General features: G+C 33.6%; 1 protein-coding gene across 1 annotated transcript; it reads left to right on the top strand.

Moving 5' to 3' along the window:
- Positions 1 to 1,765: 1,765 nt before the first annotated feature.
- On the top strand, positions 1,766 to 18,595 carry LOC140441220 (uncharacterized). The gene is made up of 2 exons (XM_072531807.1): positions 1,766 to 2,136; positions 16,795 to 18,595. Exons 1-2 carry the CDS (start codon positions 1,914 to 1,916, stop codon positions 17,583 to 17,585), a joined length of 1,014 nt encoding a protein of 337 aa, XP_072387908.1. The 5' UTR covers positions 1,766 to 1,913; the 3' UTR covers positions 17,586 to 18,595.
- Positions 18,596 to 24,533: the final 5,938 nt, after the last annotated feature.

Consider the following 24,533-nt stretch of genomic DNA (forward strand, 5'->3'; position numbering starts at 1 on the left):
CAACTCTGGGCCCTGATTCTATTTCATTTCGATGTCGAAATTTAAAAGCGACTACGCCATGACAGTCGCAATCGCTAGCGATTCTCATTCATTTCGATTGTAGTTAAAACTGGGGATATTTACTTTATCATTTTGACACTGCTGAAAATTTGGGTTGGCCCTGTTGTTTATTAGCTGCACTAGCACTACGCTTGTTGAATGTTTGTTTTGTTTACGTTACGTGAACGTCTTTTTTTTCTTGTTTGAGTTGTTAAATCATAAATAGTGGCCATTCTCAATTATATTTTGAATTGAAAGAAAAGATGGTAAGAAAAAAAAAGGCGATGTGGGAGATCCTTAAGTTATAACCACTAAGATTTCACTTAGTGGTTATATTCTAATATATTTTTAAATTTACTGCAGCTTAGTAATACTAACCCTAAACATTTTGGGTATCCTAGAGGCATAAACATCTTCTTCCAAATATGGTTCTAATACCCTTATTAAATAATTTGCAGCTTGTTTATTAAGCCGGAATTGCTGCCTAAATTGAGCATCACTTAGTGAAAAAGAATTTTTGGTATCCCGTAACATTCTTCTTATCCTCTGTTATGAGCGTCGGATATCTATCCTCTCTAATTCCTCCAAAACTAGCAAATGTCATTAAAACACAGCCATATTAATACTTTTTGCCTCAGTTTTCCTTGCAAGGATCAAAATACCGCCTACCTAAACTGAACCTAAGTTCACTTCTCCCAGTCCAGTCAGTCATGTCAGATTAATTTCGACTCGAAATTAAATTTCAACCACTTTCTTGAAGTTGAAATTAATTTCGATAAATCGAAATTTAGTGACGTCGTTTGGTTAGTTCAGCTGAAATCCACAAGGTTCGCAAAGTCGCATTTCGACGTCGCCATATTAATTTCGACATTTTTTGAGTCGAATCAGCTGGTCGTCAATAGGGATGCGACATCGGTAAAAAACATCGATGTTGAACATCGATGGTAACATCGAAGCTGAACATCGATAGTACCGAAATATCGAAAAGAAAACATCGATGTTCTATAATAGAAACATCGATGTTTTTACAAATGTTGAGTAATGTGAAAATAATAAACTAAATAAGTATTATATAAACGTGATTTAATTGCTGAAAAACGTGGTGTATGCGTAATGATCATCATCAGAATTTTTTTCAAGAATACAGCATTTTAATTTCTACTCCCTGAAATTGAAGAATAAAATGGAATTGGAGGACTTGTTTTGAATATGTTTTAGTTATACAATAAAGCATCTTAAAAACAATAGTTACTAAGTTTATTTCATTAAAACAGTGTAACCTTAACCTAATATTAAACAATTAAAAATTTTGGCTTGATAGATATCTTAAACACAACCAAATTATTAGAAAAATTCGAAATATTTTGTTGTTTGTTCCAGGGTCTGACATTTACGTCTATATTCTGGGTGTACTTATTTTTACCTTGTCTAATACCATCATAATGATAATGATAATTACTAAAAATAGAATAGACTAAACAATGAGATGTGAGATTTACCGGGTAACTTCATTCAGCGATATAAATTGTCAGCCGCTGAAAGCTGTAATCTATACTTATGTTATACTTTACTGGTGTTCGATGTTTTCATTTAACATCGATGTTACCATCGATGTTAACGAATACTCAATATCGATGGCAAAACATCGACCATCGAGCGTTCAACATCGATGTTTTTCAATCATCGATGAACATCGCGCATCCCTAGTCGTCGACGTCAATGTCAATGTCACGACAGTGCTGTCTGAGTCTGATGTCTGTAGGGAATGGCTTTTTTGTTTTGGAGTTTTGGTGTTATTATGTGGTTATTCGTGGTTATTATTGAAGTAGAAATCAATACACAGACCAAGTTTAATCAAACGGAAGTAGTCAAAAATGGAAGTAAAACAAGAAGTTGCTGAGGAGACTTATAAAATAGATAATGACGTGAATGATACTCTTCTGGATAATTTTAAAATTGAAATTAAACAAGAACCCAAAAGTGAAACTACACATGATACATTTCATTATGTTTTGAAGAAAATTCCCATAAAAATTGAAATAGGGCAAGATGAACATAAACCTATGTCATCAGAACAAAGCCAAACAAATGAAGAAGGTAAGTTTTCATATACTATACGGGTAGGAGGTCTAAGAACATGAAATATCATTAGATTCTACTTCAATTGCACTTGTTGGACAGGAGGGTACTAGTGGAGCAAGAAGGTACGACGTCTACGGACCCGAAATTTATATCATATATATTATATTATTTATATATGAATTCTGTTTCTCTTCTGATTATTTTACAATGATTTTTAATGGTTGCTCAACGTTCTTTTTTATGTAATTTTCATTTAAATTATATCTTGTATTTAAAAGCCACCGCCATATTAGACACCAGAAAACAACAAGAAATAATGTTGCCATGGTTATACAAAATATATTTTCTTATAAAAAGTGATATTTTTAATTAAATATTTTAACATTTTACTCTACCCTACTTTAAAAAAAAATACTGGTTTGGTAGCAGTTTTAGGTTATATATGGTTAGATTGTTATGTTAAGTTAGATTCAGCTAAATCTTTTTAAATCAAATTTTTAGATCTTTTAAAAGTTTAATTCAATTAAATAGTAGTCAATTTCAAAGTAAAGTCAATTTAATAATAAAAATCACTTATGTGACAAATTTTTGTTGGCTTGTTGTTACTCTAAGGAATCGTTTTAGAATATCGGAACTGCAGTCAATAGATTAAAACAATTACATACAAACATAATATTCAGAATTTTTTTATCTTATGAAATGTCTTTTTATATATAAAAAGACCTTATTTATCATAAAATATAAGTTGCTCTGACATAATTTGCTGTAAAAAAAACAACCTTTCATAAGTTAAAAAAATGTGAATGTTATGTTTGTATCTAATTGTTAGTTAATTTCGTAGTAAGTTCCTGATAAAGTTGAAAATAGAGTCAATGAAATATCGAACTGATGAAATAAATGTAGTTTCAAATTAAGATATTGACTGCAGTTCCGATGTTCATGATTCCTTGCATAGTCAAGAATTACAAAGGATTTCGAATCAAATTCTGTAAATATATATATATATATATATATATATATATATATATATATATATATATATCTATCTATATATTGTTTGTTATTGTTGTTTCCATCTGTAAATCCATTAATGTATGGTATTCTCTAAATAAATGGCGATAATGTTGGCAAAATGTGATATTAATGTTGGACATAAATCATTAAAAACATTGGTAAAATATTTTTCAATATTTAAACCCAAGGTTAATAAAGATCATCAGTTGGATATTTTTTATAAAGTAAATTGTAAAGTAAACATATATATTGCAATTCAACATATATTGGGCAGATACACCAATATCTACATAGAAGGGTTGTTGCACACAAACATAGTGTACAAACCAACAAATCAAACACTACAGCTTTAGCCAACCTTTCTCTAGAAAATTGCCATTGTTTTGATTGCGAAAATGTACAGAGTTTGAAAAAAAAAAACAAAACTAGAACAAAAGATGCAGATTTTAGACAATTCACATAAAAAATATCAACATTATATCAATAATAAGATTGATACTAAAGATCTTTCCAATATGTATCATAATTTAATAAATTGAGCTGTTTCTTAAATGCACCATAGGCTGATATTTAAGATATGACCCTGAACCATTTGTATTTTGAAGTAAGTACCTGCCATATGTATATTAGGGTCACATACCATTTTTGCATTCCATGTAAAACAGAACCAGTAGTTGACAGCTTAAGAAAAAATATATACAAATCTGGCACTAAAACAGTTACAGATTTAAATATTTTTATTAACTATGTTTCAGGATAGTTAATGTTTGTAAAATAAGAAACTAACTGAAAATATTTACAAAATGTAATATTAAACAAAAAATGTTAGATTTTCTTGCAGGTTGCAAATTACCCAGTAGATGACATTTAATATTTTCAAAATTCTGGTAGTTGACACCTACAGGATCCAGTAATTGACGATATTTTAACTACCCGTCAACTTCAAGCTTTTTCTTAAATTCATATTTTAATCGATCTCCAGCACAAGTTATATTGGGAAATTCTAACTTCTCAAAGATTTGGGAAAAATTCTTCACAAGTCTCTGAACCTGAAGAAATAAATACTTTTCTTTCGTGTGTTTTTCTTTTATTTTCTTAGTTGCACTTTTTCTTCTTCTTTTTTTTCTTTTTCTTTCCTCTGCCCTTAGTTTTTTATTTTCCTCTTATACTGTTTTTTCCATTTGCTTTTTCTCGTGATATTCTTGCCATTGTTTTGAAGTAATAACTAATTATAATAACTGAATTAACTGAAAGATTTTTAAAAAAACCATAGTACCAAAAAACTATTTCTGCCTAGGTCTATTTGATTTAAAAGGGTTCTTTCTTTTCAGTTCTTGTATTAAGTGTTGAACGCTGGTAGGTAAAGCTTCTTTACCAGTTGGAAACCCAGCTTTTGTCATTGTGAAAATCCAAAGGACAATATTTTTTTCTTCTTCTTTCGTCGAAATGGAATCTGGACCCATTTGTCTAAATTTTGACACGCTATTGTTAATTCTATGAATTCATGTACTTCTGGATACTCCATTGTTTTTAGCTGCAGAAGCAACTGATTGACAATTTGAAATCGCAGCTAATGCAGATTCCATTTGCTCGTCTAAATACCGAAACATATTTCCTTTGGTTGGAAGCATCATAAAATATCTGAAATAAAGAAACACCAGTAGTTGGCAGTCTTATGATCTAGTAAATGACATGCTGTCATCTACTGGTATAGATCTAAATATTCCCTTAAGAATATTTTAGAAAAAACAACACACTTTGAGAAGGCTTATAAAGCGTTTTAGGGACAAATAATTTTAACGATCATTTCACTAGTAGTTGACATCCATATCAACTACTGGTACATTATACGAATATAAGAACCAGTAGATGACACCCATTTACAATATTGTAACCAATGAGATAGCTACTTTTTAAGCTTATTTTGAGTTTGCTTATAGCTTGCAATAAACATTGGGGTTTTACAATAATTTAATACAAACAAATAAACATGTCATAATGTGCAAAAATACTAACCTTCTAAGAGGTAGATTTCTGGTTTCTAATAATAAAACTTAGCTTATTTTTTGAAAATGAAACTTATATTGTCAACTACTGGATCACTGTCAACTAATGGTTCTATTACCTTACATAACGTTAAATAACTAAAGTGCTCATTGAGAATGGAAAATAGCCGAAACATTAAAGCAATAATAATAACAGACTGACAAACCCAGGAATTAAATAAGGTTCTATATATATATATATATATATATATATATATATATATATATATATATATATATGTATATATATATATATATATATATATAAAATATCAAGAGTATTACAAGAAAATTTATTTAAAACAGAAATTTTGAAGTTTAACTGAATGGAAAAAGATCTAAAAGTTTTGAAATGCAAAAGCTATAACGTTCACTCTTATTTATAATGGATTGACTATTAAAGAACACAAGAAAAAAAATAAATGAAGAAAAGAGCAAAGATAATGATAAAAAAATTATATGAAATACACATTAAAACAATAAAAATCAAATGAAAATAATTGAAGATAGTGGAAACATTACTTAGGGACTATATTTTTTAACTTTACAATTTTTGCCATTTTTGACGATTCTCATGAGATCATTAAAATTTATCACTTTTCCATTAACCAGTCACTATGGAATTTTCATTGTTAAAGTCCAATCTTTAAAACTTACGGCATGAAATTTCGGTGTTGAGTTTTGACTATAAATATGAGGTATTTCGAATATTCCTAAAAAACGCTAAATTTTCACATTACAAACGATTGCATTTCACGGAAAATACTTCCATGAATATGGCATTAGGTGAAATTTATAGCTGAAGTAGTGTAGTATAGAAAAAGTGCTTGTGTAATCGAAAAAAAAAACAGTTTTTAATGTTTTAGATCGTTTGTAATATGAAAGTTTAAATTCGGCGTTTTTTAGGCCTATTTCAAATGCCCCACATTTGTTGCAAAAATCAAAACCGAAATTTCATGTCATAGGTTTTGAAGATTGACTTTTAACAATGGAAATTCCATATATATATATATATATATATATATATATATATATATATATATATATATATATATATATATATATATATGCGTATGAACTTAACACATGCAGTTTTACATTAAAAATATAATGATAATAACAATAATAAATAAGAAAACACAAACATAGAACATATATAAAATAAAAAATTATTATGTCGAAGGTTACCGCCTCGAAGCCAATCTCTTGCCTTGGGAGTGAGTTGTTAGATTTCTTGAAGACTGCCAACGAACTTGGTGGCAGTCTTCAAGAAATCAGAGACTTCACTGGAACACTGGTTCAGAGACTTGTTATAAACTCCATGACCAACTCGTATTCTATTAAGGTTGCACCATTCACGACGAAGAAGAGAAAAGCATTCTGGTTTAATTGTAGGGTTTTCTATGAGATTAGCTTTTCTGATATCTGGATTCCATTCGCCCATCCAGTGCCCCTCAGTTGTGAAATCAGCCAATCTTGTAGCAGTTCTAGTAGGTGGATGTCTGGATTTCAGTCGTAACTCTCTTTGGTCTAGCTCAGCGATGTCTGTATTTATCGGTAGTGCTGGGTTTTGTTGGCATTTTTGAGCTTTTTTTGAGCAATTTAAGGGTTTCTCAAGAGTTTTTCACCAACTTCAGGATCTCCAGATTTCTCATACTGATCAAGTAGTTCTTTACACTCGTCGTTTCAGCATGGGATGTAGGATTTGGTAACCCAAGTGGGATGTGCTTTTTTGCACAGCTAATCATTAGTGATGCAAAGCTTTCATAATTTTGGACCACTTGTTTGATATGTCATTTATCACTTTCAAGTTGGAATTTAAACTCTTCCCACCTTGCCTTCCGAAAATTCCATCTTGGCAAAGGGATTGAATTTATAATAGGGATGGTGGTGCCCAATTTTGTAATTATTGGTCTATGTTGGGATCTAGGAAAGTTATCGAGAACTTCCTTTTTGGCGTTCTTAAAGTCGTTTTTTGAGCTCCTTTCGCTGGAAGATATAAACGAGAGATCGGGATTGTAGACCTTTTGCCATCTTGCAGAATGCAAGGTGGGTTTCTGTTTTGCATCGTATAAAAGTGAAACTCAGCCCATTCGGCAATTTGTTCTCCCTGTTGGTTACATTGGTTATATCCCCATGTAGTATCGTGGCTGTTAAAGTCTCCAGTGTATATTGTCGGGTGAGAAAATGTAGAAAGTACGTTTTGTGGCCATTTAGCATTCAGTGGTTTGTATGTATTGATTATAGTTATTTCGTCTACTTTCACAGCAAGTATAAAAATCTCCTGTGTCGAGTAAGAGTGACATGTGCTGTAATGTTTGATGTCTGCTCTACAATAAGTCGCGATACCGTACTGAGCGTGTTTGATTGAAGCTATTGGTGTGTATCCAGGGATTTGGCCACGGTTTTTTAATTGTAGGTCGTCTGCAGTATGTGTTTCTTGAACAGTAACCACGTCAATTTTGTTTTTTGCCAGTAGCTTGCTAAGATATTCGCTCTTGCTCCGGCTGATGCCTTCAATATGTATTTGACATACTCGAAGTGTATTTGACATACAGGAAGCAATAACACCAACCCAGTGGTATAACGCAGAAATTATCATACTTCATAAAAAAGGGGATGCTACCGACCTCAGGAATTACAGGCCCATAAGTCTACTTTCACATATTTATAAACTATTTACAAAAATAATTACGAAACGACTAGAAAATATATTGGAATTTTATCAGCCCATAGAACAGGCGGGTTTTAGAAAAGGCTATGGAACAAACGATCACCTACTGGTAATAAAAAATCTTATAGAAAAATGCACTGAATATAATAAACCACTAGCTTTAATATTTGTCGACTATAAAAAGGCATTCGACACCGTAAATCAACAAAAAATGTTGGAAGCCTTGACAGAATGCCGAATTGACTATCGGTATATAAATATAATTAAACATATATACCAAAACGCAACAGCCAGTGTTAGAGTGGGTAATCGTCAAACCAGAAATTCCCGATACAACGTGGAGTACGCCAGGGGGACACCATATCGCCGAAACTGTTCACTACGCTTTTGGAATATATATGTAAAAGGGCAAAACTGACCGACAAGGGCATAAACATAAACGGAGAAAAGCTTAGCCATCTTAGGTTTGCAGATGATATTGTACTTATAGCTGATAGGATAGATGAGGCCAAAGAACTTTTAAATCAGCTCTACCTTTCCTCGCTAGAAGGGGGATTGAAAATAAATATATCTAAAACCCAGATGATGACAAATCTTGTAGTCAGCGAAGATATATGCGTAGGAACAAGATCCATAGACCAGGTAATGGCCTATAAATACCTAGGTCATGAGATTCGCATAGGAAAAGATAACCAAACCGTTGAGCTTCTCCGTCGTATAAGACTGACTTGGGCAGCCTTCGGCAAGCTGAACCATATTTTCAAATCGTCTGATATACCAATATGCCTTAAAAGAAAAACGTTTAATCAGTGTGTTTTGCCAGTGTTAACTTACGGTGCCGAAACGTTGACCATGACAAGGAGAACAGTTCAAAAGATCCGTGTGTGTCAAAGGGCGATGGAGCGTGCTATGTTGGGCGTTTCACTACGAGACAAGATCCCAAATCGCGAGCTACGACAAAGAACAGGAGTGGCTGTTGCAGTAGAGAGAGTAGCAACACTAAAATGGAACTGGGCAGGTCACGTGGCTCGAATGACAGACAATAGATGGACAAAGCGGATACTGGAATGGAGACCAAGAGATGATGCCTACCGAAGTAGAGGTCGTCCACCAACACGTTGGACTGACGATCTAAAACGTTGTCATAGGAATTGGATGCAAGAGGCACAAGATCGAAATAGATGGAAAATTATGAGGGAGATCTATGTCCAGCAGTGGATAAGCGAAGATTGAATGATGATGATACTCGAAGTGTTGGTCCGATTGTCAACTGGCTCTGACAAGAGCCATCATTTGTTTGTTGTGTGCTTGTGTTCATTGCAACGTGTTCGCCAGGAGATCTACGAGAGACAGAGACAGGTCAGAATCGTAAAATAATGGCAAAAATCGCGCAACGTTTATTTATTTAACACTTTTATAAAAACTAACTTTAATTCCAGAAAAATGCAAAATTTGCACAAGAAAGCAGCGCTCTTCACCTTCAAAACGCTTTTTAATTTTTGTCGATAGGACACTCTGATCAAAAGATATCGAATTTTTACTGTCGAATTGATACAACGTTCATTTAAAATTGATTTCGCGCGCGTAGCGGCGTTGCTTCAAGCGATATTTTTGAGAGAACGGTTTTTTAGGCAAAAAGTGCTAAAATATTTTTGTTAAAAATTGTCTTAATTATTATTACTGAAGTTATCACCTAACTATTTCTGCAAAAATCCGAATGCCACCTCTCACATCCACCTCAAAACAGATCCGCCCTGGACTATTATTAATCTAATGACATTTATGACTTTTATTAAATTTTAAATTTTTATTATTTAAAATTTTTTACCTCTCATTTATTGTCTTCTTTTCATAATATTTTTCATGCAGTTTTTAATTTAAATCTGCTTAAAGTAAATGTATGATGACTAGAAACAAATTGATTGAGAGTAATGAATCGATGTTAAGAATCTTGACGCTACCCGTGACACGCCATCTTGTGGCGCTAGTTCCGTGACGCTCGAATTATGAATGTTCTTGGGAAAAACACTTTTTTAAAAACTGAACTTCACAATTAAAACTTTTATTTCGACTTACAAAGATTTTAGTAGCAACAACAATAAATTAAATCAGACTGAAAAATATTGATTTTAACATGGTGTTTTTATAATTTATTAATTGCTGATCTTGCTGTTCAATACGTCGCAATTTAGTCCAGAATGTTCAAGCGGTAGCCCCGTGTTGGAATCCACGTGGTGGAACTTACTGGATGGTAGCGGTCATTGTACTGTAACTACTCCATCCCCTGAAGAAGTTTTGTGAGGGACGAACAGAACTGTTGAGTTGTTGGGTTTTTTGTTGTTTGTTTTATACCTGTAACATATATAGAGGCAGATTATTGTAATAAAGATATATAAAGGAGTCATCCAAAAATGGTTATGGCTATGGTTCCATAATTTCGGATTAATTGTCTCTAGATGTTCATCTTCCTTAGAGAGTTCATGCAGGGGATTTAATCGCTGTTTGAATATCTATGGTTCTTATTTTGGGAAGCATTAGCGGTTGCTCTGGGATGGTTGTCCTTGAATTTATGTAACTCTGGATTGGGGTTTTGAATTTGCATCTGGGCGGAAGATTGATGAGATAAGTTTCTTTTAGGGCCGAAATTTTTGTTGTAGAACATCGAGTTGTAATTTCGGTTGATTCGGGGACATGATTCTTCCAAATATTGAAAGGATTTTTTTTTTGTTTATGGGGAGACTTTATGAGGAGGAATGATTGTAGTAGAATTTGTGGTAGGTATAGGAAATAAATGATAATAAGTAAAGGAATTAAGATGTAGGACAAGAAAATGAAGGATAAATATAATACACGAAAAAGGTAATGGCTAAGTCCATTTTGAACTGCTGTGGTCTTTGCGTCGTACTGGTTTCAATTATGTCCAATTCTTCTTTTATTGGTAGTAGTTTGAAAAAGTATTTGAAGTCGTGTGTACTAGTATGAATCTTTGCTTGTCCCAGGTTGAGGGGAATTAATCCTGGGTTGTCTTTCAGGTCCTTGATCTTCTCTTCTTCTCTCATTGTCAGGGTGATCCTGTGCGGACGGTTTAGAATTAGTTTTTGATTTAGGTTGATGTTTTATGTTTTTCTTGTGAACTGTAGTTTTTGATGTTTTTACAGTCACTTCGTTATTTCTTTTTATATGTTTTGCGGAATATCGCGGAAGTAATTTATTTCTGGTAACTGTTTTTCGTGTATAGATTTTTGTGCTTGGTTTATACGTAATAGGGTCTTGTCTCGATTTATTTCTGTTTTCAATGACTTTATTTTTATTCTCTTGTATTTGCTGGTTTACTTCCTTGTATAATTCCTTTGTTATCTCTCTATGATTTTGGATATAATTGTTCAGTATTACTTTCTGTATGTCAACGTCAAAGGGATCTTTTGCGTCGATATGTCCGTTTAATATGTCGATGGGTCTTAACTTCGTTGCTGAATGTATGGAATTATTGTACCTAATTATAGCGTATAGCATTTGTTCTTTAATCGAGAGCTTTGCTTTGGTGTTCCTTAGGATTCGAAGATGTTCGATTAACGTAGAATGAAATCTCTCAATCATCCCGTTGGATTGCGGATTCTCTGGTGTTGTATAGTGGATTGAGATTTTATGAGAGTCTACAAATTCTTGTATTACTCCATTTTTAAATTCCGTACCATTATCGGCTACTATCATTGTTGGGAGTCCATGATGTGTTATAAAAATCAATAGGGCGTTGAGTACATTGATTGCGTTTCCTCCATTTATTGGGTAGGCTTGCCCATATTTCGAAAATGCGTCTATTATGGTTAGAAACTTTTGTCCATCAGCCTGGAATAAATCAATGTGAACTATTTCCAGTGGTTTAGTGGGAGTTGGTGTAACCATAAATTTTGGTTTGGGAGGAAGTCTGTCGTATTTATTTTCTTGACATATATCACAAAAGTTTATGATATCTTCTATGTCCTTCTTCATATTAGGCCAGTAGTATCGTTTCCTTATTTGACTTTCTGTTTCAGCTATTCCTCTATGGTTCGTTTTTCCTTCATGATAGTTTTTTATAATCTCTTTTTGTTGTTCTTCTAGGTTGACATCTTCCAATAAAAGATTGCACTTTACTAAGTCATATGCGTTGTGTTTAAAAGTTTTCCTGATAATTTCGCAAATTTCTGCAAAAATTTCTTCTTCTGCTTCAAATAAAATTGCATACTTCTTTTTCGGGTTGAGGTGTTCCTTAAAAATTTTTATGGTATCAGCTTTTAACTGATCTTTCGACAGCTGGATATGATAACGTCTTTTATTCGGAAAGGTTTGTATAATTACTGGAGGTCGTGGATTGTAGTTGACGATTCTGACTATAATTTGGTTATTGTAGAAGTTAAGTGGTTTTTCCGAAATAGGTATACCAAGAATTGGGTTTTCTACTGCTGTATGTATGGTTTCATTTCCGTCTTCGTCTATGTTTTGATCTTCGTTTTCAACAGTATCTTCTGGGATGTTTTCTGGAATTAATTCTGTTGCTTTTTCTTCTACAATCTCGTCGATTATTCGATCTGCATCTGGATTATTAGTCGTTGACCATCCATCGTCTTCCATGTCTACTAAATCATCAAAGACTTCCTTAATTTGTGAATCGATGTCTTTAGTTTCCTTTGTGTGTATTTCGATTCGAGACAGTGCGTCCGCATTTGTATTAGCTTTGCCTTTTTTGTAAATTACTTCGTAGTCAAATTCTTCTAATTTTAATCTCCAACGTACTAGTTTGGAGTTGGGTTCCTTTAGGGAGAATAGATATTGCAAAGGACGGTGGTCTGAAAGTATTTTAAATTTTCTTCCAAATAGGTAAGGTCGAAAATACTTAGTTGCCCACACCATTGCTAACATTTCCTTTTCTATTGTAGAGTACTTGGTTTCGGTTTCATTTAGTGTCCTGGAAGCAAAGGCAATTGGCTTATCACTGCCAATTGGTCCTTGGGAAAGTACTGCACCGATAGCGAAGTTACTGGCATCTGTTGTGAGGTTAAACGGTTTGGAAAAATCTGGATATTGCAATAATGGCTCATTCATTAATAATTTCCTGCAATTTTCAAAGCATTCTACGAATTCGGGTGTATGTTCGATCTTTGCATCTTTTTTCAAGCATCTTGTTAGTGGTTTTGTGATTTTTGCGAAGTCTCGAATAAACTTCCTGTAATATCCCAGCAGTCCAAGAAATCCTCTTATTTCTTTCGCTGTTTTCGGTATTGGATATTTTTCTATTGCTTCAATTTTCGCTGGATTCGGTTTTATGCCTTCTTGTGTGACTACGTGTCCTAGAAAATTAACTTGCTTTTTTAAGAATTCGCATTTGTCGACTTGGATTTTTAGTCGGGCTTCTCTTAGTCGTTGAAATACTTTTGTGAGATTTACTATGTGTTCCTGTAGTGATGTTGAATATACTATTACGTCGTCCATATAGACGAGGCATATTTCTCCTTGAAGTCCCTTCAATACGTTGTCCATCATACGTTGAAACGTGGACGGAGCGTTCTTAAGTCCAAATGGCATTCTTAAATATTCATAGTGTCCATTTTCCACATTAAATGCTGTTTTGGGAATGTCTTCTTCAGCCATCTCGATTTGGTGAAATCCGCTTGCTAAGTCGAGGGTCGTAAAATATTGACATCTTCCCAATTTGTCCAAAATATCGCTAATGTGAGGAATTCTGTATCGGTCGTCAATTGTCTTCTCGTTGACCTTTCTATAATCTACTACTATTCTCCACTTTATTTTACCGGATGAATCTGGTTTCTTTGCCACGACCCAAATAGGCGAGGACCATGGCGATTGACTTGGTCGAATGATCCCTTGCTCTAACATTGTAGAGATTTGTTTCTTTACTTCTTCCTTGTGCACATACGGATACCGGTATGATTTCGTATATACAGGCTCTTCATCCTTGGTTCTGATGTGGTGTTTAACTTCGTTAGTAAAGCTGAGAGGAGTGTCTGGTTGGTGAAATATATCGGAGAATTTTCGGCATAGGTGGCGAACTTGTTCCTCTTCTTCTTCGTTAAGATGTTCGGTTTTAATTAAGTCGTCGATATCTTGTCTGTAGTCTGGTCCGGGGGTTGTTTCCATGGAATATATATGGAAATCTTGAATGTCAATTTTATTGCTTTCGAGTGGTTCCATAAGAGAAAGATGAATGGGTTCTGACGTGAAGTTGGCAATTTCGGTCCAGGCGAGGTGGTTCTCGGCGTTAGTAAGGGCTTCTCGTACTACGACGCCTTGTACTTTTTGGGTAGGAATAATGATGGTTCCTTTTTCTTCTTTGACAGGAATTTTCACTTGGCTAATAGAATTTGCTTCCAAATGAATGGAATAAAATTGTGTTTTATTTGTTTCGTAATATTTAATGGGGATTGTAGAATCTTTTGTAACTAGGAGCGATTTAGGGAAGTTTAATTGGGCTTCGAAGAGTTTTAGATTGTCGAGGCCAATAAGACCATCGAAAGTTTTGTGAAACTTAAAGAGGTAGAATTTCATTTTGCTGTCAGAATTAAATTCTGAAAATGAAGGAATTTCGGCACAATATTTTTGGGAATAGTTTTGAAAAATTGATGTGACGACAAAGGGTTCGTGTTTTATGTAACTTGGAAAATATGAAGAAGCTATTTCTGGGTTAAGAAATGACTTTGTAGATCCTGTATCGATTAAAAGTCGTAAAGAAGGCTTAGAAATTTCGATGTAGGGTAGCTCCTTCTTGTCGGGAAATGAATGAAGTTCAATTACGTTCCGGTTGCTTCTGGTGGGTCCTCTCGAAAATTTACGTTTTCTTCGTATTCGGTTGGTTGATTTTCGTATGTATCTTGTAGAAAATTGTCGTATTCAGGTTCGTAGTAATCGTTGTAGTTGGCATTCTCTTCTTGCTCATCTCCGTGGCATTGTATATTGTAAAGTTCTTCTACGGTGAATTTTGGCTGTGCTCGGTAATTTGGTGTAAAATTTTGACGGCCTTTGGTTGTGGTTTCTGATATTCCACTCATAGGTGTTGGTCTAGACTGTTTTGGCGGTCCGGGTTTGGGTGCCCATACATTTGACTGGTTCTGGGTCCTGAATGCTGGAGGGTTTGAATTTTGTCTAAATTGATCGAAGTTTTGTTGCCGATGTGGTTGCTGAAACTGATTCTGCGGATAGAATTGTCTCATTGGTTGCTGCCATCGTGGAGGTGTAAAATTTGTCTGTTGGTACAATGGTTTCTGGATCTGTACAGGCATCTGCTGTCTCTGAGGTCGGCGTTCTTGATAATTTTCGCTTCTTCCTGATGTTGAAGGTTGACTTATTTGATTTTTTTGAAGATATCGAACATTATTTTCTTCCTGTACGTACTGTATTGCCGTGGCTAAACTTCCTGGTCTCATTGCTCTGATAACAGAGCCCATTGGTTCTCGTAGGCCTGCTAAGAATGTTGTAAGAGCTTGTTGACGGAAAAATTCTTGTTTGCTCCTTTTAATATCGGCATTTATCGTATGTAATTCTAGGTAATTATTAATACAGCTTAAAAGTCCCATGATTTTTTCATAAAAATGCATAATAGATTCTGTTGAGCCTTGTCTTAAATTTACTAGATCCCTTGTAAGCGAATTTTCGTCTCTCTGGTCTCCAAAATTTTGAATTAATGCGTTTTTTATTTCGTCCCAACTTTCGCATCCATATACAGATATAACTTCCTTGGCTCTACCTGTTAATTTACTGATAATACCATGAAGCAAAAATTTGTTTTGTATATTAGCTGCATTAAGTCTGTCATAATAATGGTTTAGAAGTATTGTAGAAACTTTAATAAATTCATGTAATTTATTTGGATTTCCGTCAAAATTTGGAAGAATGCATAAATTTTTAACGTCAAATTGTGGAACTGCCATATTTTAAAAATTTTCAATATAATATATAGTCAATAGTCAAATCGGTATAGTAATTTTCAATAATCAATATATAAATATGTAAATCTTAATCTACTTATTTTCTATCTATTAATCTCTATGTTTATTAATATATAGTATTTATTAAGCTATTCAATTTGTCTAAATCTGACTCTAAAGTCAATCTAAGGACTTAGAGGAGATATTTTTAAATTACTTTAATCTTTGTTAATCTATTCAAATCTTTGTTTTATTTATCTTCTAATTTAGCTCTGATTCAATCTAAGGACTCAGAGGAGTCTGATTTATTAAAAATTCTTTCAATATCTAATCTTCTTAATTCTAAGTAATAATAAAATCGCTTACAGGATAAAGACGATGCCGATGTGCATTCCTTTGCTCCTGGAGGCTTCTTCTAAATTCTAATTCTCTAATTCCCTCGGGTGAACTCTGCAGACGGTTTCCCTGGGGCTGGTTCTTGGAACAGTGGACAAACACTTAAAAGTGACGAGGATCTATAAAGACTCTTCCACTTCCGTACTGACTCTGCGCCAATTATGAATGTTCTTGGGAAAAACACTTTTTTAAAAACTGAACTTCACAATTAAAACTTTTATTTCGACTTACAAAGATTTTAGTAGCAACAACAATAAATTAAATCAGACTGAAAAATATTGATTTTAACATGGTGTTTTTATAATTTATTAATTGCTGATCTTGCTGTTCAATACGTCGCAATTTAGTCCAGAATGTTCAAGCGGTAGCCCCGTGTTGGAATCCACGTGGTGGAACTTACTGGATGGTAGCGGTCATTGTACTGTAACTCTCGCCTCAGCATTTTACTGTAAAGAAAAAAAGAGTAATACAGTGCGAGTATAGAAGCTTTGCTTCAAAATGTATTTTCTCTTTTTATGGCTCTGGACTTGTTCATAAATAAAGAAATAATATTTAGATTGTGTCAAATTTAACACACTTAAGCTATATTTTTTGACAAAAAATATATTTTAGTTTTTTATTTTAGGCTTTCCCCAAGAGGAGAACACATTGGAAAGTATGAAAACAATACCCGCACATACAAGTAATAAAGAACAAGATATGAGTCAACAGGTTAAAGAAAATACATTAAAATGTGAAATTTGTGTTAAACAGTTTGCTAAAAAAAATCTCAAAGAACATATGAGAATTCACACTGGAGAAAAACCTTATAAGTGTGAAATTTGTTTGAAGCAGTTCGTTCGTCCATACGCTTTGAAAACTCATTTGAGACTGCACACTGGAGAAAAACCATACAAGTGCGAAATTTGTTTGAAGCAGTTCAGTTTTAAAAATTCTTTTAATCATCACATGAAAGTTCACACCGGAGAAAAATCTTACAGGTGTGAAAGTTGTTTCAAGCAGTTTGCTACTGAAATGTATTTAAAACAGCATATGAAAATTCACACTGGAGTAAAACCTCACACGTGTGAAATTTGTTTTAAGCAGTTTGCTAGGAAAAGACATTTCAATGAACATATGAGAATTCACACTGGAGAAAAACCTTATAAGTGTGAAATTTGTTTGAAGCAGTTTATTCGTCCGCACGCTTTGAAAACTCATTTGAGACTGCACACTGGAGAAAAACCATACAAGTGCGAAATTTGTTTGAAGCAGTTCCGTCTTAAAAATTCTTTTAATTATCACATGGAAGTTCACACCGGACAAAAACCTTACAAGTGTGAAATTTGTTTTAAAGAGTTTACTACTAAAATGTGTTTAAACCAACATATGAAAATTCACACTGGAAAAAACCATACAAGTGCGAAATTTGTTTGAAGCAGTTCACTTTTAAAAATTCTTTAAATTATCACATGAAGATTCATACTGGAGAAAAAATTTACAAGTGTGAAATTTGTTTCAAGCCGTTTGCTACTAAAATGTATTTAAAACAACATATGAAAATTCACACTGGAGAAAAACCTTACACATGCGAAATTTGTTTTAAGCAATTTGCTAGTGCAAGTAATTTAAACACACATTCAAAAGTTCACACTGGAGAAAAACCTCACAAGTGTGAAATTTGTTATAAGCAGTTTATCCAAAAAAGTATTTTATATAGACATATGCGAGTGCACACTGGAGAAAAACCTTACAAGTGCGAAATTTGTTTTAAGCAGTTTACTCTAGCAAGCACTTTGAAAGATCATTTGAGATTGCACACTGGAGAAAAACCTTACAAGTGCGAAATATGTTTTAAGCAGTTTCCTCGAGAGTATGACTTGAAATGTCATTTGAGAGTCCACACTGGAGAAAAACCTTACGCTTGTGAAATTTGTTTTAAGCAGTTTCCTCGAGAGTATGACTTGAAATGTCATTTGAGAGTCCACACTGGAGAAAAACCTTACGCTTGTGAAATTTGTTTTAAGCAGTTTCCTCGAGAGTATGACTTGAAATGTCATTTGAGAGTCCACACTGGAGAAAAACCTTACGCTTGTGAAATTTGTTTTAAACAGTTTAGCCAAGCAGGATCTTTGAAATCACATTTAAAGTTGCATACTGGAGAAAAATCTTAGATTGACACATTTTTATTAATTCGTTGTTGAGCAGTTTTATTAAAAAGATAAAAAAAACTGCAAAGATATTTTTGTTTTGAAAGGTTTTGAGATTGTTAAATGTGCTGTGCCGTTTTTTAGACTACATGTGTTTGGAAAAAACATATGAGAATCGACAATGGAAATAAGTCGTTGAAATGTTTATAAAAGAGCTCCATCGAGTATTTAACTGAAATTTTTGTATATATCAATTGAAAAATTGTTCATCAAAAGGTAAATTTGTATTATAAAAAATAAATAAATTTAGATAGAAACGCATTTTATTAGATGTTTCCAAAATTCCATCCATCCTATGGCGCTACAGCCTAATTATCAAAAGCCCTGGCCTCCCTTATCAAACCTCTCCATCGGTCAGTAGTCATTCTCTTCCACAATCGCCTGTCAAGGACACTTCTAGAGTCCTTATCCTCCTATCGCTTTCTCGGTCTTCTAATAGGCCTATTCCCTTGCATTCAACAGTTTTTTGGAAGCTTGTTTTCTTCCATTCTAAATACATGTCCTGCCCGTAAAGACGCTGTAGACGGACATACTGAGATAAGGGTGGTTGATAATACTCGTTGCTGATTGTTTTTCTATCAAGATGTAGAACATGGCTGATGGAGCTAACTATGTGGTATGTTAAGAGAGCCCAATAGGCTATTGACTACGTTAAAAAAAATAGGGGTTAAAGGAACTACGACGATAAAGGGAAAATTTTTTTTGACAAATATTTATTCAAAAAATGAAGCCAAAAAAAACAGTTACTCGATTTTTCTATTTTTCCCCATAACTAGGTATAGATATTGCTTAACAGAAAAAAACTTTTATCCTTGCTCTTCAAAAAGAAGTTTGGTAGAAGTCTTTAGGATTTACTTTATTATAGATAATATTTCTCCAACTTAACCCACAAAGGTTTTGGCCATTTTCCCTATTATTTGCAAAATAGAAAGAAAAATCAGTCACCTTTAAAATGGTTTATTGTAGAAGAAACTGGGACTAATTTTAAGACTAAATAAAAAAGAAAGCTTATTTTGTGTACTTCAAAATAATCTATTAGAAAATATACTAGGACTAATGGTAACCAAGATATGGTCAAATTGTGATGATTTCAACGATTTGTATATACCTAAATTTACAAGAAAAGAATACTCCAGTCGTTACAGACGAAAATACCACTGAACTTCTATAAATCATACGAACAAGCTGAAGTTTGCTGAGAATGTCAATTTTGAGACGCCAAAAAACATACAACGTACCCCCGGGCTTTCCCCTAAAACCCCCCACGTATAGGGGTATGGGACGGAAAACGTCAATTTACCAAAAATTTGTACGCCGTAGAAAAAAATATTTCAAACAAGAAATGAAGCTGACATAATGTTGATCACAAATGTTTATTAGCACTTTTTCTGTAGAATGAGCTATTTTTTCAGAAACCATGCTTGAAGCTAGAGAATGGGGTAGAAGCAACCATAGAGGAAGTTCTCGAAACTATTAAGGCACATAAAAACAATAAATCCGCGGGAGTTGACGAAATACCAGCAGAATTGTATAAGGTGGGTGGCGACCACCTAGCAAGTCACGTCCACGCGCTCATCAAAGACATATGGCAAGCAGAGAAAATACCCGACGACTGGAAGAAAAGCATAGTATGCCCTATCTATAAAAAAGAAGAGAAATTCCAGTGCAAAAACTACCGTGGAATTTCTCTAATATGTACAGCATATAAAGTCCTCATGTATATTATAAATCAGTGGCTCCAACCACTAGCAGAAAATATTATTGGAGAGTATCTACTATTATAGAAGATCGACACTAAATCAAATATTTACAGCGAAACTGGCTCTGTGTCAGTTATTATCGTTTTCTCGGAAATTCGGCGATTCTTTCTGTCAATTTCCTGTAGGATGGGTAAAATTATATTTATGTACGTTTGTTCCTAGAAGGTCTTTTGTTACTTTGTGGTATTTGTTCCTTAAAATCTTTTGTTTATCGTGCAGTTTATTAGATTCTACTGATTCTCGTTTCTGGAATATTGAAACATATGTACCTTGATTTGTGAAAATTCAAGACGACTGTAAAGATGTCTCGATCTGGACTATCAGAACTTGAACTTCTCGAAGAAATACGAAAAATATGAGATGTTTCGGAAGGTGAATCTGAATTTGAAGAAAATAATGAGTCAGGCGATGAAGAGTACGTCTTCTTCTTCTTCAAGTGCCCTGTCCGTTGCGAACGTTGGCTATTAACATGGCAATTCTGATCTTGTTTGGTTGTTTGCGGCGCTTCTGAATAGTTCGACCGATGTGAGCCCGAACCACTTCCTCAGATTTTGGAGCCACGAGTGTCTTCTCCTGCCTGGCCCACGCTTACTGTCTATTTTTCCCTGGACAATAAATTGCAGTAGACGGTGCTTATCGTGTCTCAATATGTGGCCTAGATATTCAAGCTTTCTTTGTTTAATTGTATTCACGATTTCTTTCTCCTTTTCGATTCTTTGGATTACCTCTATGTTGGTGAATGTATGTAGGAAGAGTACGTACCACTACAAAATAGTAATTCAAGTGACTCTGATGGTTCAGACCAGTTAGAAAGTTTTATTGTATAAGAGTCATCAATTTATGTAAACATTTTTACTGCTCAACAATACGATTCAGCTAATATTATTGTGAATCCAAATACATCAAAGCCAAGTTGCAAAGGAAAAAGAGGTCAACAAGCGAAAGCTATTTCAATTGGAGACAGCGAACAATCGAAAGACGAAACAACATGGAAAGCTATTGGTTCTGGATCAGTACCTGGTAAGATTATAATTTTTAGTTTCTTCATATTTATTGAATGTTGACTGTTGCCTGACTATTATAGGATGCCGCGCTCGCTCAGCACAATATTTGCTGACAGGAATCAGGTCAACTTCGTATGTAAAAAGGAATGTAAAGAATAATTGTATGGTAATTGCTTGGTATCTTATAATCAACGAGAGCATGTTGCGTTATATACAAAAATGCACTATTATAGAAGCACATCGATGTTTGAAAAATGACACATACACTGGAACTTTGGAAGAACTGGAGGCTGCCTTTGCTATTATGTACGTAAGAGGAGTCTACGGCGCCAAAAATTTCGCAACCAACAGCTTGTGTTCAACAGCATAAGGTCCTCAGTTTTTTAGGCACAATATGAAACGAGACATGTTCAAAGATATTATAAAATATTTCAGATTTGACGTAAACCAAACAAGATCTGAACGGTTCTTCTTCTTAGAGTGCCATCTCCCTACGGAGGTTGGCAATCATAATGGCTATTTTTGAACTTGCTGCTCTAAACAAATCAATCGATCTGCATTGATACCAATCACGTAGATTCTTCAACCATGAGTTCTGCCTTCGGCCAACAGATCCTCTTCCTTGAATCTTTCCCTGTATTATGAGTCTCAAGATTTCATATTTTGGTTCCCTCATCACGTGGCCTAGGTATTCCAGTTTTCTGGTTTGTATAGTGGTGATTAGTTCTGTTTCTTTACCAACCCTCTCTAGTACTTCTTTATTTGTGATTTTATCGGTCCATGATATTTTTAATACTCTGCAAGATAACCAGAGTTCGAAAGCCTCGATTCTTTTTAAATTGCGTTTTTTTAATGTCGCAAGTCTCAGCTCCATATAATAATATTGAAAATATATAACAGCGAATGGTACGTAGTCTGATCTCCAAATTTAGATTTTTGCACGTTAGGAGTGGCTTCATTCGTATAAATACTGATCTGGCAATCTCTATTTGCCTGTTTATTTCTGCAGTATACTAATTGGTTTCATTGATCAAAGTTTTCAAAGTACTGATATTTTTCTACTTGTTCTATCACGTTACCATTGATTGTCAATAGGTGATGTATATTTTGTGGTCTTTTTGTAATTAGCATGTACTTTGTTTGTTTAGCGTTTATAAACTCCATTCGCTTAGCTCGCACAAACTTTGACAGATTCATTGTCGGAAACCTACAACACAACAATTCCTACTTCTCAGTATTAATAGCTCAAGTATCCTGCTATTACAGACTTCTTTCTTTAAAAAAAGAAGAATTATTCTAAATAGTCGAAGTGTATACTAAACCCATCAAATTTTGGGTAGTATATATTTAAAAAATATATATTTAGTTGTTATAATTTAACATAACTATTTATTATATGGTGCAGATAAATAAATATTGATTGTCGGTAATTCGCAAAGTTCTATTTTATTTACTATTTAGTTTGTTTACTATTAATATTGGCTATGAGTACGGGTGCTTGGTTGTATAGTAATTTCCAGCCACTTTTAGTCTGTCAAAAAGTAACTAACTTCGCAAAAAAATAATTACTAAATTCACTAGACAGTTCGGACTGGGATTAGCGAACCGAGTTTAGTAATAATAATAATAATAATAAAGGTCTTTATTTTTCCTTCAAATTCATACAATACACAAAATATATAATTTATATATGCATAAAATACAATAAGAAAGAAAAAATGCCGAAGATCAGTTGGTGCTGATTTCAAGAAATCAGTACCTCTGCTTTTCATCTTAAGCAAGAGAGAAAAAAAAAATATAATATATTTTTTTGCATGTTATGTAACAATCAATTAAAAACCATAACCAATAGAAACATTTAACATTTAAATATTGTACAAAAACTATCACACAGTTTATACATACTTCATAACAGGTCATCAAATAGTTGCACATGTGTTACTCACTTAGCAATTTAGATTTAAGAGATTTCTTAAAAGATATAATCGATTTTAATTTTAATTCTTTAGCTAATCCATTATATACTTTTGATATTTGATATGTAAATGAATTTTTGAATTGTTCTGTACGATGTGGCGGAGCTGTAATTGTATTTTTATATCTTGTATTAACGTTATGTATGTCAGTTCTGTATATAATTTTTTTAAAAAGATATGCTGGTAGAGAGTTTTTGATAATTTTGTGGAAAAGACAAGCAGTATGTAGAAATCTTCTCTTTTCCATGTTCAAGCATTTAACATGTTTTAATTTGTGAGAAATAGGCTGGTGTCTTCTTACACCACAGATCAGACGAAGACACGAATTTTGAACCACTTGAATTCTTCTCCTGTCATCTGAACTAATACAAGGCCCATACACAACATCTCCATAGTTAAATTTTGATAGTACCAGACTTTCGCACAATATTCTTTTTACTTTGTATGACAGATAGCGGCGATTATGGTAAATTGTTCTTAGACTAAGAAATGCTTTACTCACACAGGTGTTAATATGTTTTGTAAATTTGAGGTGATTATCTAAAGTTAAACCTAGATTTTTTGCACTAGTTACAGGTTTAATGGTTTCATTATTAACAACTATTTCAATGATGTTACTTATTTCCAAACACACCCTGTTTGGACCAAAAACCACCAGATTAGTTTTTTTAGAATTTATATTTAATGCATGATTTCCTGCCCAAGTAATCAATGATTTAATATCTTGATTAACAATCTCAATAGCACTTGCTCTGTCAACTGGGTAAAATGAGTGGTAAATTTGTGTATCATCTGCATAGAGATGAGATTTACAGGTATTCAAGGAGGTACCAATATTGGTGGTGTATAAAGTAAATAAGATTGGACCTAAGATTGAGCCCTGAGGTACACCTGACAAAATGTTTAGAAAATCAGAGATTCTTTCGTCTACTTTGACGCTCTGTTTCCTGTGATGCAAGTATGACTTAACCATATTCAATGCATCTATGGAAAAGCCGATTGACTTCAAAATTGCACAAAGTAGTGAATGATTGAGAGTGTCGAATGCCTTAGAGAAATCGATCAAAACTAAAATGGTAACCTTACCCACATCTCTTTCTCTCAAAATGTCATCAGTTATTTTAAGGAGTGCTGTTTCACAGTTGTGAAATGGCCTAAACCCGGACTGAAAATCAGTTAAGATATTATTGTTAGAAATATAATCACCAAGCTGCATTTGCATAATGCGTTCTAACACTTTTGATAAAGTAGGCAGAATACTAATAGGTCTAAGATCCTTATATTCGGTTGGATTATTACATTTAGGTATGGGTCTAATTAATGCTTTTTTCCATTCATCTGGAAAATAGTTACTTGAGAGGCAACAATTCATTATATGCGTTATATAAGGAATGATTAATGGGCAACATTGAAGCAACATTTTTAAGTTTAAACC

The sequence above is a fragment of the Diabrotica undecimpunctata genome, chromosome 1, assembly GCF_040954645.1.
Source record: "Diabrotica undecimpunctata isolate CICGRU chromosome 1, icDiaUnde3, whole genome shotgun sequence".
In the NCBI taxonomy this organism is placed as follows: domain Eukaryota; kingdom Metazoa; phylum Arthropoda; class Insecta; order Coleoptera; family Chrysomelidae; genus Diabrotica; species Diabrotica undecimpunctata.

Excerpts from the sequence above, each read along its gene's own strand:
- LOC140441220 (XM_072531807.1), top strand. The coding sequence starts at position 1,914 with ATGGAAGTAAAACAAGAAGTTGCTGAGGAGACTTATAAAATAGATAAT. Across the intron at positions 2,137-16,794 it reads AAGCCAAACAAATGAAGAAG|GCTTTCCCCAAGAGGAGAAC; the intron begins GTAAGTTTTCAT and ends TTTTTATTTTAG.